The sequence below is a fragment of the Pinus tabuliformis genome, chromosome 7 (genome assembly GCF_031772625.1).
Source record: "Pinus tabuliformis cultivar Carrire ecotype Pingquan chromosome 7, CPIR1, whole genome shotgun sequence".
In the NCBI taxonomy this organism is placed as follows: Eukaryota; Viridiplantae; Streptophyta; class Pinopsida; order Pinales; family Pinaceae; genus Pinus; species Pinus tabuliformis.
In genome coordinates, this window is record NC_142293.1 from 1,571,794,651 (window position 1) to 1,571,811,836 (window position 17,186).

At 37.4% G+C, this 17,186-nt stretch overlaps 1 protein-coding gene across 1 annotated transcript; it reads right to left on the reverse strand.

Moving 5' to 3' along the window:
• Nucleotides 1–5,715: 5,715 nt before the first annotated feature.
• On the reverse strand, nucleotides 5,716–6,670 carry LOC149254071 (uncharacterized). The gene is made up of 2 exons (XM_089456983.1): nucleotides 6,024–6,670; nucleotides 5,716–5,857 (listed from the first exon to the last, which is right to left on the reverse strand). Exon 1 carries the CDS (start codon nucleotides 6,461–6,463, stop codon nucleotides 6,101–6,103), a length of 363 nt encoding a protein of 120 aa, XP_089313109.1. The 5' UTR covers nucleotides 6,464–6,670; the 3' UTR covers nucleotides 5,716–5,857; nucleotides 6,024–6,100.
• Between the last annotated feature and the right edge of the window lie 10,516 nt (nucleotides 6,671–17,186).

The window sequence follows — 17,186 nt, forward strand, 5'->3', positions numbered from 1 at the left end:
TCATGTTCATAAGACAAAATTGCCTCACTATCTTGTTTTTTGAGACAGGCTCTAAAATATTCTATTGTTCCTTTCCTTAGCTCCACTGATGTGTATCGGAAATCTAGCAAAAGTTCTAAACTATCGAATAGGCAGTCTCCAATTAGATATGAGAAATTGTCCACACGAAATAAGTGATGCTTTTGCAATACTAATTGCAACTTGTGTTTATCAGACATAGAAGACATGATGACGACTAAGTGTTCGATACAATATTATGTTTACTGATGCAATGCAGTTACAACCAGAAAATCATAATAACAAGTTGAACAATGAAAATGATTATAGAACACGAAGTGATTGTGCGCACCTTTGAAACCGCAAATGTCTGCTAAGCTACAGAGACTCCTTATGTCCGGTAGCATCCACTGCGCAGCTCTGATACTGAAGTTCGAAATATGACTGCCAAGATAAAGAACAACGTAAACCCCTCTGGAAGCACAACTGACAATAATGGCTTTAAATTACAACCCAAGACATTGAGATTTTTTAGCAAAGAACTGGGAGGTGGCTATGATGAAAGTGGCAATCAGGAATATGATAACACACTGCTTGAAGAACTGCCAATAAATGAAACTTTGACTGTTTTGTCCACAGCAGCAAGAAATGTTTTAGGAAACAAACATACATGCGCCACACCAGCTTATTTCTTGGGGCTTTTTCATTTCATCAGGGCTTTTTCATTTCATCACAGAAAGCTGAAATAGAGACATTCTAATATATGTGCTGACTCAGAGAAGGCATCCCTGGTGACTAAATGCGGAAGAAAGCACCAAATAGCTTCCGGAAGCAGCAAATACGTAGACTGATTTTATTTCAAACTCAAATTGTATACTAAAATTATATTCATTAAGTGGAAAAATTTGAAAAGCGTTTTACAAGTGGCATGGGAGCAAGAGAGGAGACATTCCCCATCAAGTCTCCAGTCTATTACGCACTACAAAGTAGAGGAAAACACATATCAATATATAGTCAATGGCATAAAACAATGAGAGCATAATCATGATGACAAATCCAAGGCCTTGTAGGAATATATATGGCTCCAACCAGAACTGGGATCAGCATCCTCAGCCTTAGAGTTGCACAAACCTCTAACCACTCTTACTCTTTATCTTCCACTGTTTGGGAGATAGAAGGAAGGAAACTGGGATGACCTGGGAAATGTGGTATCACAGTGATTACTGTCACCAAAAACTAAAAAGAGACTTAAACAAGAATGCTAAGTTTTATTCATATGCTATAATTTTCAAGGCTATTTGAGCTCCTAATATTTTTGCACACAGTATGAGCACTCGGCTATGCTCTGAGAGAGAGAGGGGAACCAATCACCATACTGGCACACAGTCCACCTCAAGGAGAGGTGAAATTCTCAATCCAATCCATTTTCAATTAATGATAAAGACAACGACTAACCATCAAGAAAATGTTCAGTTTATCAACTTGCATTTTACATGGATAGCAACATGTGTTCTAGCAGCAAGGTTGTCAAGAATGCCAGATACTGGTTGGACGGAGCTAGTCAAAACCAGGCCCATCACTATTGAAATCGTGTGCTTGGATACACTACTGTGCTACCTATGTAACTACATCAATTAGTACCTACTATATAAGTTCAGTTATGCCACACTTGCACCAAGTGATGCTACTGCTAAGAAATTTTATAAAAATAGCTTTCAGCTAAAATGAAAACTGGCATCTTTTACAGTTCTCTGTTTTTTGACAAAAGTACAATAAACCTTCCATATTGCATGGAAAAAGACGCGGCTGAAGCTTCCTAGAGAAATCACAAGTTATTGACTCAAGAGCTGTAGATCTAGCTCTCGTTTTATGATATCTCTATACCAACACTTCATCAAAACATTACCTATTGATAACAACATTGAAACCCTAAACCAAAGCTCAGAAACAAAGTGTTGAAAGAGTGAGACACCTCAGAGCATATGAAAGAATATTATTATAACTTCTGATCAGTGTTCACACAAAGAAGTATATAATGCTTCCCATAAAGATTTACCACACGAACAACCATCGGATTTGCACATTTAAATATAAAACAAATTTAGCTGAGTTCTGTAAATCTTAGAGACAAAGCATAAAAATTATACACACAGGATCCTTAAATCAGAAGTCAAACCACAGCAGTTATCACACTAGAATATGACATAACACACACCACTCAGCAGATTAGCAAACCACTCAAATAGATAAAGAAACAAGAGCCAGATTGTCTTTTCATAGCGCCCAAGCCAATATTTCCTTCGAAATTTAGAGATGACAGAACAAACAAAGACGAAGAGAAGCCCCATATAGCAAACCCAATTCAGAGAACTAGTCTATTGTCTGTCTTGGACACTAGCTCTAGCTCATGGAAAACCCCCAGCTTTAGCCCAGAAACTCCAATGCCAGGGTGTGCACGAAGCAAAAGGTTAAGAGCCCCTGCTTGTGTAAACTGAAAGCATCATCAAGTTAACGATTGATTGTGTAGGCATTTTGTTGAAGGAATCTTCATAAATGTATGGTTTTAGAGATTAACTTTCCTTCATGCAATAGTCAATGTTTACCAAAAGACACAAGTATGAATTAAGATCACTGTCTCAAAAGAGTGAGTGAATGTACAAGCTCTGTGAATCAAACAACAGAAGTTGAATATTTTCCAGTTAGGAAGGAGCAATCGCTGTTACTCTTTATTGCCTAGATTACACCTCGGAGAGTGCATTCTAAAGCTCTTAATTTCTATAGCAGAAGATGCAGTTAAGCAAGGTAGTAGAAGCATGAGTTAATCAAAAGTAGAGAAACTAAGTCACATCCTTGATAGAATCCAGTGTGGAGCTGTAAGCGAGGTAGTGAAAATGAAAGAAATTAGTCTAGCTTAATTTTAATGTAGCTATACTTTATCTTTGACCAAATTGGGTGCAAAAGTTGCTATATAATCTATAGCATGGTGAAAAGAATTTAATGTGAAGCTACACATTAATAATAATTTGCACTGCTGTTCGAAGTTATTGTAGGCATGTCTGGTTAGTGAATGGCAAATTTGTAGTATGTCAGTTTGGGGTATTTTTATTCTGTTTGTTCATCGCTATTCCTTGGTAAACAAGGTCTCTCTTTGAATGTATTCAGCCTCTCTTTTGAGGCCAATTTCAGAATTAATCTGTTCCTATTCTCTGAGACAACTTGACCTGTGCAGTCACATTGAAGTCTAGTTTTGATCTCTATGGTTTCCTGAGGCACTTCAACGTCTTGGAGGGTGTATCTGAGACTACATTTGATCATATTTGCACCATATAAACTCTGTTGCTACCTAAGGACTTAAAGGAGAAACTCATGGGCTATTCTAAAGTTTCTCTTTGCAGTTCAAACCATTGACCAAGACTGATTAGAGGGTGTTTACTTTAAGGTTTCTAGACATCTTTTGTATCTTAGATCTGATCTACAATATTCGAACAGAAGCAACTATCCGAACTATTCCTGAAGTATGTTCCAACGTTTATCACTTTCATCCAAGGTTGTTCCTTGAGTTGATGATTATCTTGAAGTCTCCTGAGGCTTGCTTCAGGGCTTAATTCAAGTACAAAATCACTGGATCAAATTATGTGTCTTGATACAGATCTGGAACCTCTTTTGAGCTTGTGACTAAGGTATGTTGACGTCCTTTTGACCAAGCTCAAATTCAGAGGTTTTTAAAATCCTCGGAGGTCAGTTATTGTATGAGACAAGGACTAATGCTTATAAAATTAGAAGTCTAAAATTCATAATCTGGGCAGTTTACTAAAGGCATTAACATCTGATAGATCCTTAAGTCAGTACAAGAACATATTAGCTTCTAGTGGCACTTCCTTCATCAGCATAACAAGATAAGAATTGAAGTTTCGGGATTTCATTGTACATCTGAAGCTTGCAAGTCTGCTGTGTTTGATTGATTACCATTTCAATTTGAATAAATCCCGAAATTCAGAGGTTTTTAAAATCCTCGGAGGTCAGTTATTGTATGAGACAAGGACTAATGCTTATAAAATTAGAAGTCTAAAATTCATAATCTGGGCAGTTTACTAAAGGCATTAACATCTGATAGCTCCTTAAGTCAGTACAAGAACATATTAGCTTCTAGTGGCATGGGAGCAAGAGAGGAGACATTCCCCATCAAGTCTCCAGTCTATCACGCACTACAAAGTAGAGGAAAACACATATCAATATATAGTCAATGGCATAAAACAATGAGAGCATAATCATGATGACAAATCCAAGGCCTTCTAGGAATATATATGGCTCCAACCAGAACTGGGATCAGCATACATGGGCCACACCAGCTTATTTCTTGGGGCTTTTTCATTTCATCAGGGCTTTTTCATTTCATCACAGAAAGCTGAAATAGAGACATTCTAATATATGTGCTGACTCAGAGAAGGCATCCCTGGTGACTAAATGCGGAAGAAAGCACCAAATAGCTTCCGGAATCAGCAAATACGTAGACTGATTTTATTTCAAACTCAAATTGTATACTAAAATTATATTCATTAAGTGGAAAAATTTGAAAAGCGTTTTACAAGTGGCATGGGAGCAAGAGAGGAGACATTCCCCATCAAGTCTCCAGTCTATTACGCACTACAAAGTAGAGGAAAACACATATCAATATATAGTCAATGGCATAAAACAATGAGAGCATAATCATGATGACAAATCCAAGACCTTGTAGGAATATATATGGCTCCAACCAGAACTGGGATCAGCATCCTCAGCCTTAGAGTTGCACAAACCTCTAACCACTCTTACTCTTTATCTTCCACTGTTTGGGAGATAGAAGGAAGGAAACTGGGATGCCCTGGCAAATGTGGTATCACAGTGATTACTGTCACCAAAAACTAAAAAGAAACTTAAACAAGAATGCAAAGTTTTATTCATATGCTATAATTTTCAAGGCTATTTGAGCTCCTAATATTTTTGCACACAGTATGAGCACTCGGCTATGCTCTGAGAGAGAGAGGGGAACCAATCACCATACTGGCACACAGTCCACCTCAAGGAGAGGTGAAATTCTCAATCCAATCCATTTTCAATTAATGATAAAGACAACGACTAACCATCAAGAAAATGTTCAGTTTATCAACTTGCATTTTACATGGACAGCAACATGTGTTCTAGCAGCAAGGTTGTCAAGAATGCCAGATACTGGTTGGACGGAGCTAGTCAAAACCAGGCCCATCACTATTGAAATCGTGTGCTTGGATACACTACTGTGCTACCTATTCAGTTATGCCACACTTGCACCAAATGATGCTACTGCTAAGAAATTTTATAAAAATAGCTTTCAGCTAAAATGAAAACTGGCATCTTTTACAGTTCTCTGTTTTTTGACAAAAGTACAATAAACCTTCCATATTGCGTGGAAAAAGACGCGTCTCCAAAAAATATCCTAGTTCTTGAACCTAATATCAAGACTGGAAATACTATGCTATCAATAGCAATGCAAGAAGGAAACCAAAGGCAAAGCACTCTATGACCCTAGGAATACAATCAATACCTTGCAAACAAATGTTTAACGAAGTTACAGGGATATGGCATGCAATTGTAAAAGAATTCATAACTTACAGGCCAAAAAACTGTAAATAAAGCAATTGTAAAAGAATTCAGAACTTACAGGCCAAAAAACTGTAAATAAAGAAATGTTCAGTAGCATATCCTAGAACGCTGGAGCGGAAGCGCGAAATAACAAGCCGTAACGACGAAATCATGTATAAGCTTCTTATATAAGAAGAAAATTACGTTACACGTAGCCCCACGCTGCATGCACAATGTCACCTGGAATGAAATCTGTCTTAATCTGTACACAAGACAGGTAACCCCCATCAAATCAGTCTATGTGAGGGCGCAACAGATGTTAAGCATATCCCCTGAATCACCCTAACCCACATCAAATCAGCCAAGCTGATGGTCCAATGAAAATACCCCACATCAAATCAGCCAAGCTGATGGTCCAATGAAAATACCTTCGGAATTTCTTATAACGCTAGGTCTTCCTTCTCAACCGCATTTGCCACCCAACTCTCAGTCCCGGCGCCCAACCTCATCCTTCGACTCCAACCATCTGCTTCTCAACCCGCACTCCCATAAATTCCCAATCCTCTGTAGCATACGTTTCAATCTCTGTATACCCGATGTACACAACCAGAAACCTGCCTGGCCCCGGAAAAACAAGTAACTGATCAGGCGTTCGATCCCTCCATGCTTGCTCGACCCATTCAACTATTTCCGGGGGAATGTTATTGAAGTCCGCTTCGTGACTCACAACTCCCAGCCTGAAATCCATCGTTGTCTGCCCTTCTCTACAGAAGGTCACGAACCCATGTCTCTTTGCTCGACTTCGAATTCTCGTAATTACTGGCCTTTCTTCGGAACTGGTTAGGGGTTCTGGTTCGCTCGTCCCCATGCCTTTCTGTAGGTATTGATCACATTCGTAATAAACAGACCATCCCCCAAGTCCGAAGCTAGGGTTCCACCTTCTTGGCCGCTAGGAATATCGAACGACAGGGTTTTGTCTAATTGACAAAACCACTCTGTTTCTTCGCCATCATCATAGAAAGATGATATTTGAACCCTGAACGCAGAAGTGGCCCAGGCGTTGTTTTCAGCTATGAACCCCCCTGCTCTTCAAATGCTTCGCACAAAACCGCCCCTTCCAACTGACCTAGGGTTTTTGACCTCTGTCCCATTGCAGAACCAGGGAACCGTCGTTTTCAGCTATGAACCCGCGAAAAACCCCATTGCAGAACCAGGAAACCCCAGTGAGGGCTCTCTCTTCTCTCCGTTTAGCATGGGACTCTGTTACGTAGCAAATCTCCTGCACGCTTGTGGGTGGGATTAATAGCAGTCTTCCATTGCAGAACCAGGAAACCCCAGTGAGGGCTCTCTCTTCTCTCCGTTTAGCATGGGACTCTGTTACGTAGCAAATCTCCTGCACGCTTGTGGGTGGGATTAATGGCAGTCTTTGGAACAGGAACAAATGAATCTGAATATCTCACTGGGTAACGAATTGCCTCTGCCTCCCCCTTCAAATGCTTCGCACAAAACCGCCGAGCCTGTAGGCGGACACCTCCCGCCATGCAAACGTTGAGCATACGGCCGACACCTGCAAAAGAACAAGCAACTTAGCATATGTATCCCATTCGCACTTAACATTAAACATTAAGGAATTAATGTCATATGTATCCCATTCGCACTTAACATTAAACATTAAGGAATTAATGTCAGCATTAAAACGAAACCGCACACGGTCAGGGCCACTTGATTGTGGGTAAGTACCAGTTTAAGCTATGGTCCGGCCTCTTCCGCCTCGGGAAGAGGCCAAATAAGATGGCCAACAGAAGTTCAACTGCAAACTTTAGAATATAACTAATAATACCACTAAAAAACCCTGCGAATTAATGTTATCTGCCCTCCGAACGGTTATAGTCCCTGCCGGATGCCAGATGGCTGGGACTAATAATGAGTGTCGATTGATCGACATTGAAGCTGCTGAGCCTTGTTTTAGTAATGGAGATACTCTTTCCATTATCCAAGTCATCGGATATATGAGGTAGGCCCCGCTTCTGCTTTTTGAATCAGCAATTTTACTTTATTTCTTTTGAAAAAGGTAGGGTTTGCAGCTACATACTTTTATAAGGAGTTGTCTAGTCAGGGAGAGGAATTGCTTGAATGGTCAAAAGTAGTTGGAATCTTGGTAAAATAACTTCAAAAAATCTTGTAGAGCCAGTGTTTGAATAATGTTTTTGATGGTGGAAGTGGATTCAGCACCATCAAAAACGTCTAAGATAGCTAAAATTTTGAAATTTAACAACTATGACTTGGATTTACAAAAATCTTTGCCCAATTTTCTCTAAATATCACTGAAATTTCCGTAACTTTCCAAGCAACTCCTTCGCCTCCTTAAACTACACGCTTCTATAATCTTTTCTCCACTAATGAGAGTTTTGTCCCAGAGTACCAACGAATGTGGGTCAGTGCTGGACTAACCCTTAATCTGGAAGAATCTGATTCATGTGGTTCTACTCCGCTCTAGGATGAAATCGGAGATCAACGTATCGTTAGTTAAAAATTTACAGCTACTGCCACCGAAGTGGCAATTCTGACTTTATTGGTTTCTCATTAGTTAAAGCATTTTAAAAAATTAGAAATTGTTTTTTATAAAATTATATAGAAATATGTTGTGGTTTTCTATTAATCTATTTCTCGCAGAAAATGTCATGCCCAATGTATGAATAAAAGTAAATATGTTCAATTTCTTTTTACTTTCTAAATGTATATCTCACGCGATATATTGTGCAAAGATGTTATATCAATATATTTTTTTGTTTCAAGTTATGCTGGTTAGAATGTTTATGCAACTAATTCATATATTTTTTTGTTTCAAGTTACGCATGTAACTTAAATAATGAGAGCCGATTGGAATTTGTCAGCCCATCGAGGGACCAGCTTCAAAAATGACAAAGGAATAGAAAATATCTTTCGGAAATAAATAATGCAATTTGTTTAAAAATATTCAATTTAATAAATGTAATTCCTACAATCATGCAAAGCTGTTTACAGGTAATTAAAAAATTATTCAAAATACAGGACCACGTTTCAAAACAATAAAGAAGGAACAGTACCTAACCTTTATATATGACCAAACAACGAATCTCTGCAGGGCACCTCATTGACTGAATTCCATCAGTACCTTGCCCAAATGCCGCGCAGGCAGTAACTAATCAGAGCAATTCAGAGAACACAATTTTTTTTTTTTTTTTTCTTTTTCTTTTTCTTCTTTTTTTTTTTTTTTTCAATCTAGGATAATCCGTAATTGGTGAGAGTTATCCTGAACAGACCCAGGATCAAATTTAATTAGCTGTCACTATAAACCTAGGTTAGGTGCAACCGCCTGCAAGCCGCACAATAGCAGAAAACTTATCCCTCAACAAGCTCGGAGACGTCCATTATGGGATCGCCTACTCTTCTAGCCAAAACACAATAGGTCATATATATACTCAATGAAATTTGAACCTTCATCTCGTGGATTTCACCCAACGAAACTTCCCGTTAGACCCCATATCACTGCATCAGAAAACACAACTTTAAAAAAACAACAAACAAAATCTTGAAAGACCACCCCCTTGCAATATACCTTCCCACCACACATGACCTTTTCGGTTCCACTTCCCTGCTCTCTGCCTCCACTAATGAAATCCATCCATCCTCCAAGAAGGTAGAAGCAATGCATTTTAACGAGTAAGCCTTGCGTTTTTTTCTCTTTTTTCGTAATGTTGTATGTTGTTGCAATTAGAAAGGTTCACAAACAATTTTATTTTTTAATTCAATGTTTCTCATTTTTTCATTATCCTTAAACAAAATTCTATTATTGAAATTAATTCTTCTATTTTTTCATATACATAGAATAATGTCATGATTTTATTTATTTCATATTTGCAATAAATATTTCCATTTTCTACTATCTTGTCAATTTCATCATTTTTTTTTTATCCCTTTCATTACTATAAATTCCTTATTTTCTTTATTTTTTTAACTTGATTTCAATTGCAATTTTAAATATATTTCTAAAAGTGTTTTTGTTTTTTTTGTTTTTTGTTTTTGTTTTTTGTTTTTTTTCCAAAGAAAAAATCGAACTTTTTATTAACCGAAATAAAAAGTTACATAGTATATGCATAAAGCATTCATTTTTGTTGTATGATTTGTAGATCATAGAGCCCACATGATGTAAAATATACTATCCTGTCAAAGAAACGTGAAATGTGATGTTCCTGAAATCAGGAAAACAACAAGAAAAGAAAAAAATGATCCAGCTGGCCTATGCTTTCCTGCCCTTCTTCTTCTCCACTCTTTTCCAACCACCAGTGTTGGGAGTGGTATCAATAATGGCAAGCTGGTTTTCCATTGTATTCATTGGTTGTTCTTTGTCAGATTTCGATCCTTCGGAGTCGTGAATTCGTTTGATGCCACTTACTTCCAGCTAAGGTTCTTGTTGCTGTTCCAAATTGTTATGCCCCAAGTTTGTCTGTTGGGTCTTTTCTTCCTGTATGTTTTCCTATCCCATTTGCTTGCCTGTAAGTTCTGTCTTGAATTCCTCTTCTTCTAGCGGTTCAGTATGCTGCCAACCTATGGGATTTTTCTATTGTTTCTTATTTCCTTTAGGCTCCTTCCTAGCCAGTGGACAGGCGTAGTGGAGATGCCCTGTTTGGAAGCATCCGCGACATCTAAATGTTGTGTTCTCATAATCAAGCGGTTATGTCCACAGTGAATTATTAAAATTCAATGTGATGTGATCTGGTAGTCCTTGACTTAGGTCCACTTCTACGCATATTCTGGCAAATGTGAAGATTCCCTGAGAAGTCCTATATTCATCTGATTTTAGGAACTTCCCCAAGGAGTTCCCAATGGCTATTAAAACTTTGTGGTGCCAAAAATGTAGTGGGAGGTTATGTAGCCTTCCCCAAACTGGTATTGTTGAGACTACCATGGTATTGACATTGAAATCCGGGAATCAGGGGATGATAAAAAGGTCAGCATTGCCCCAAAACCAAGGCCCCTGATTGATAATGTTATCTCATTCTCGTTTTGTGTTGAATCTGACTATGAAAAACCCTTTTGGGCATAGATAGATTTCACAGTTGGGTGACCATGTGGAGAAGATCCATTGATGCAGTGCATCAGACTTTGGCCAAAAACCATTAAATCTACAGATAATAGAATTCTGGGCTAAAACAATGTATAGATCAGTTACCTCCGGCATAGATACTGTAAGCATTGGAGATTTTGGCCTCTGTTCCACAACGTAGGGGCCTGGTAGTTCTGATGTTGGTGCTGGTTTGTTTTGCATGTGTTCCTTTCCTTTGACTGCATCACGGAAAGAGCCTGAAGTTTTAGAGTTGGCTCCCTTGCATCCGCCTCGCAGTCTCAGATTTAGAATGATAGTTAAATCTTTGATGATGCCGTAGTCCTGAAGTGTATGATTGTTATGCAGACTATGTCTAGTATATATTAGATTTTGGTATTTTGTTAGGGTTCCAAGTTGTTTCTAGATTTCCTTCTTTAAATCTTGGATAACCATCCCCTTGTTAAGCTGCATGCAGTAATGTCTACCCCCTATCGATTTGATGAAGATCTGTATCAGATCTTCCTCCTTACATAGTCAAACAACCTTGTTAAGGCCTTGATCTATTGGATCAGGCATTTTCTCCATAAGCCCAAGTGCACCCCAGGGTTTTGGGATCTATCTGCGTCGTGATATCTCCAGATCTGGCTTGTAGAACTCCTTTTTCAGAGGCCCAGCCATGCTACCGAGAGTACTAGCTATTAGCAAGAAAGCTCGGACCTCCAAGGCCATGGCAGTTTTGGTCGGATCCACCCCAGCAATGATTCTTGCCTTCCGCTCCATGACGTGAGCCCACTCCAGTCCAAAAGAAGATGAGAATGCAACAGGCCGAGCGTCCCATGACCAATCGCGTGCATCCCCTTCCGGTGAGACAGCCTCTCTCTTGTCTTTACGCTTGTGGACGGTTGGTTGATAAGAATCAGGGTCTAGCCATACGGTAGATCCATGTACCACACACAAAAAATCACCCCGTTTCATGAGAAGAGAGCATACCCTTGGCTTGAGTGTGGATCGATCTTCTGCAGCATATTCATTCTCTGGTTCGAGTCAGAGCCAAACTATTGACATAAATTCAGATTCAACTAACCCAGCTATCGATTTCCTATGGGGGCTTCGTGTTTTTCCATTATAGCCCCATTCTCTGGTTTGCAGTGCTGCGGCGACGCCGATTTCTGTTCCAGAAACCCTAGCCATCACGAGACCAGCGACCTCCCAAACCATCTAATGAACCAGTTTTTTTGTTTTTTTATTCAATATGTTTGCTTATTTCTATATTTCTATTTTCTATGGATTTTAATATTTTTTTTACTTACTTTTATACTCAATTTATTTAATTATTATTTTTAATTGTATTTGCAAATGTATTTATTTAATCCAATTTTTTTTCTTCATATAATTAAGAAATATTTTAATTCCAATCATTTTTATTTTAAATATTTTTCTGCCATATCATTTGTTTTATATTTAATATGTTATTTTACATTTTTTCATTTGTTTTTTTATTCAATATGTTTGCTTATTTCTATATTTCTGTGGATTTTAATATTTTTTTTTTTTACTTTTATACTCAATTTATTTAACTATTTAATTATTATTTTTAATTGTATTTGCAAATGTATTTATTTAATGCAATTTTTTTTCCTTATAATTAAGAAATATTTTAATTCCAATCATTTTTATTTTAAATCTTTTTCTGCCCTATCATTCTTTTTATATTTAATATGTTCTTTTATCATTCTTTTTATATTTAATATGTTCTTTTACATGTTTTCATTGATTTTTTTTCCTAATCGTAATTCTATTTTTTCACTGCACTTCTTTTTATAATGTAAAATATAAATATTGAAATCCTAATCATTTTTATTTAAAACTTTATTATTTTTAATTTTATTAATTTGCTTAATTTTCTAATTTTTTATATTTGCTAATTTTATTATCTTTAATTTTATTAATTATTTTTATTTTTAATTTGTTTAAATATTTTAATATTAATATATTTTTATATTTAACTTCAATAATTATTTTCATTTTTAATGTAATTAAAGATAGAGTTGTATTTAGTAAGACTTTTAAAACTTTCCCATGCCTGAATACCCGAATCCAGATTAGCTTAGAGCATGCCTTTGCCATTTTGTTTTAGTTTGTGCAAGTTATTACACATGATCAAGATGTGGAGTTTAAATTTCTCGTACCAAACAATTTAAGCACAAACGTACAGATACTCCTTTGCTACCTATTTCTAGGCAGCAGGTTGATTGCAGGTTTGAATACAGCAGGTTATATGCCGCTGATAACTAGAGGTCCTTTAAATTCTATGAGATGAATTCTCCTAATGAGATGGTAGTTAATATAACTTTTGGGTTAATATAAGTTCGGGTGTTTTGTCTAGTCATAAAAGTTTGTAAGTCTAAATTCAACAGAAAATACACTTTATTTAAGCAATATGATACAGGTATAAGTTTTATATTAATTTTAAATTATAAAATTATCAAATAATGTTTGTTTTTATGGTTAAATTACGGAATGATTTGGTATAGTGGCTATTTGTGTAATTTGAAAGTTTTTATAAATTCTGTTTAATTATTTTTAAAAAATAATAGAGTAGTTTGGTCAAACTTTATTATATATTTTGAATAAAAACCATGGATCTGGCAATTTTATAAATAGTAAAACAGTGTCAATCAACTTTAAAATAAGAATTTGAAAAAGTTTTAATATTTCAAATAATAATAACACATTTTAAATAAATTTATAATTTTCTAACCAATAATAAAAACAAAACTCTCCCATAAACACCTAAACATTTAAAAACCTAAACCCAATAAGAATAGAGATCTCCCATAAACCCCTGAACATCTAAAAACTTAAACCCAATAAAGTCTCCCATAAACACCTAAACTTTTAAAAACCTAAACCCAATAAGAACAGAAATCTCCCCTAAACACCTATTCTTTTATTTTCTACAATTTTATTTAGAATTACTTGAATAAATTTTTACGGTGTGAAATTCACAGATTCTCAAAATCAAGTAATCATGATCACTAAGGTTGATATTTTAAAATGTTCAACATTTAATTATTAAATAAGGAAAATATAAATCACAATTAACCCTTTATTGACCTGAATAAAAGAAGGAAGAAAAAATTCCATTTGCTAAGATGGTCGATCTAGGGAAGTTAAAGCAAGTAATAGGTGTGATGGATTACTTATAGTTCTTGTAGCAGGAAAACAGGGGGAATCCAAAGTGTAATGGACCCGATTCTGATGCCGAGATTTGCTAATTGCATTGCTTCGTATCGGCGAGATAAAAAAGCGTTGGTTTTACATATTTTAAAGGGACATATAATTGTTGAGATTTGATACGGTCAAGCAGTTGTGAGGGGTTAAGTCATGTATGGTTTCGATATATTTATATTTTTATAATTTCAAAAATTCCGTGCTTTAAGAGTGCTTAAAAATTTAAAAAGTTTGTATTAATTCAATAAAAGTTTGTTTTAAGTTAAATTGTGTAATTTTTCTTTTATTTTATTTAGGATTAGGGTTGTAGGTAACATCAAGTTTCAATAGTTTCAATTAAGTGGAAAAGTGTTATATTTTATGCCTCGTATCTATGTGTTATATTTTTTAATTTTTTCTATGTTAGTTATCATAATCGGGGCTGAAAATTTAGTCCATTTACAAATCTTGGTTCAGGGAAGTGCTCCCAAAGAACATTTTCCATATATATTTTTTAAATTTTCATGGAAAATGTCTGAAGTAAATACATATATTTATTATTTATTAAAGGGATTAATTTCAAGAAAATTAAAATGTTGGAAGTAAATATATATATATATATATTTTCCCCATAAGGAAAAAGTCGTAATTTCTATTAATAATAGGAAATTACATTCTGTAGATGCTGGTCGCATATTCATATGAGGTCAGTGACCTGTCTGTATATACAAAAATGAACTGAAAAGAGCTGGATCTCCACGCAGGGAGTCATATAGTTTACTGAAACCAAGTTTTTTTACAAAAATGTTGCTTTGTATAAAGAGTACTGCTATAGGCCGTGCATAAACTTAAATATATACAATATAAGTCCATGTGTCAAAAATTTGTCAAAAATGGCTATGTCTGTTTTGGTCGGGTCAGTGACCCGTTCTATTGAGGTCTTCAAAAGGCCTGCGATAATATTGATGGAAAGTTCCATCAATCTGCTCCTGAATCAGCCATTGATCTAGATGGTTGTGCGTCGCTTCTTTGGAAAGTTGATCCGCTTCTGTATTCTGTTCCCTATATATATGACGACAGACAAAGGATTCAAAAGAATATGTCAGTCTTTTAGCTTCATCCAGTATATTTCTCAAAGAATATGCATGACAATGAGATGCAGAATTTATCCAATTGCAAACTATTTGTGAATCTCCAAATAATTGCAGGTGTCTGCAGTGCTTCTGGTGAGCAAAGTGAATGATATGCTTTGCGGTGCATAACTCGGCGAAATTATTTGTTCCATTTCCAAGTTTGATCTGTATTTTGTAGCAGTGTGATTCATTGATGTATAATACTGCACCACCGCCACAGCCCGCCTCCTGTGCGGAACCATCGAAGAAGGCCCAGGGCTTTGTCTTATCAATAGCGATGGGATGAATGGTGCGGGGTGGGTGGTTGGATATATTATCTGGTAATAGGTTGTATTCAGCAATGATATGATTTAGTATTGTAGGCCAGAGGGGAGCTTTGTTGTTGAATATGATATGGTTCCGAGCTATCCAAATAGCTCTACACACGATGAGAGGTAAGTTAATGATTTTTCCTGAGTGTGCTTGATTCCAAGAGCTCCAAGCCTCCTGAATGTTCGCGCCTTGCCACGCTGTGAGGAATGAATAATGTGATGCAATGCTGTGCCAGAACTCTCTAGTGACTGTACAGTGGAGGAATAGGTGATCTGTGCTCTCCTCTTCGCTACAGCATAGGTGACATCTGTATGGCCCGTGGTAAGATCTTTTCATGAGATTTTTCCCTGTGGGGATCTTGTCAAATAAAATGTTCCACATTAATAGTCGGCATCGGGGGGCAGCTTGTAGCTTCCATAGATTTTTCCAGTGAGGGAGGATGTTCGGGGGCATATGTGGCTCCATTAGTTTCAGGTACCCCATTTTGGGGGTATACATGCCATGTTTTGAATGGGCCCAGATGAGCTCGTCCGGTCCTTCAGTCAACCTAATGTGAGCCTGGGTGAGAGCGTCGGTGAAGTTCCCCCATTCAGCCTGCCATTGCTCAGGAATACCCAGAGTCTCAGATGAGAGCCAAGCCTGTTGTAGAAAACTTGAGTTATCACTGTCGCCAACTTGATTGATATGTGAAATGCCTCTGTTGTGTAGGTGTCTAATGAGGCCTTCCGAGAGTCTATGTGTATTACCACATCCGACCCATGGGTCTTTCCCAATTCTAACACTCTGCCCACTCTTGATGCGCCAGGTAATGCTCTCCCTTAAAAGAGGAAGGGAGCATAATACTGCTTTCCATATGTTAGATATGTTGTGCCTAGGCTCTTGATGCTGTCAGAACCAGTCCATAAGATGAGAAGGTCTGATGTATTTTGCTTGGGCGACACAGGACCAAAGGCTATCAAAGGTCAGTAGCTGCCATCCAAGTTTAGCAGCTAGCGCATTTGCAAAGAGATCAAGCCTTTTGATACCCCAGCCACCCCAGCGCTTTGGCTTGGCTATAGTGTCCCATTTCACCCATGCAAAGATCTTCCCAGGTTGCTGTCCTTTCCATAAAAATCTAGAGCATATACTCTGCATTCTGTTGAGTACTCCCCGTGGTATCCAAGCAAGGGTCATCCAGTAGACTGGCGTAGCTTCTATAACTGCTTTAATGAGTGTCAGCCGACCCGCTCGAGAGAGGTATTTGTGATACCATGTCTGAAGTCTTTTTTCCACCTTGGCTATCAGCCAAGTCCAGTCGGCAATTTTGTAGCCAAGGGGTTTGAGTCTATACCCCAAATACTTGATACCGTCCACTAGGGTAGTTGAGGTGAAGGGGAAGCGTTGTGTGGCGAATGCTATCTCATGTTTGGAGCAATCAACCGAAGTGATAGTGGATTTACTATCGTTTACCATCATCCCCGTAGCTTGCTGAAATAGGAGGAAGTTGTTGTGAAGGGCTGTGACATCTCCAATACCTCCATTGAGAAATATGAGGATATCATCCACAAACAGAAGGTGCGTGAGGAAAAAATTTTCTGATATATTGATGCCAGTCATCTGGTGCCTGTCCCTAGTTGCAATGATAAGCCTACTGAGCCCCTCCATGACAAGTAGGAAGAGGAGAGGGGAGAGAGGGCAGCCCTACCTAAGCCCTCTTTCCGATGTGAAAAAAGGTGTGGCTTCCCCGTTGAGGAGGACACTATATGGCACATCAGTGATGCAGCTCATGACCCATTTAGTGAAGTGGTATGGAAAGCCGAGGTGGGTCAGTAGCAATCTGATGTAGAGCCAATTGACCCTGTCAAAGG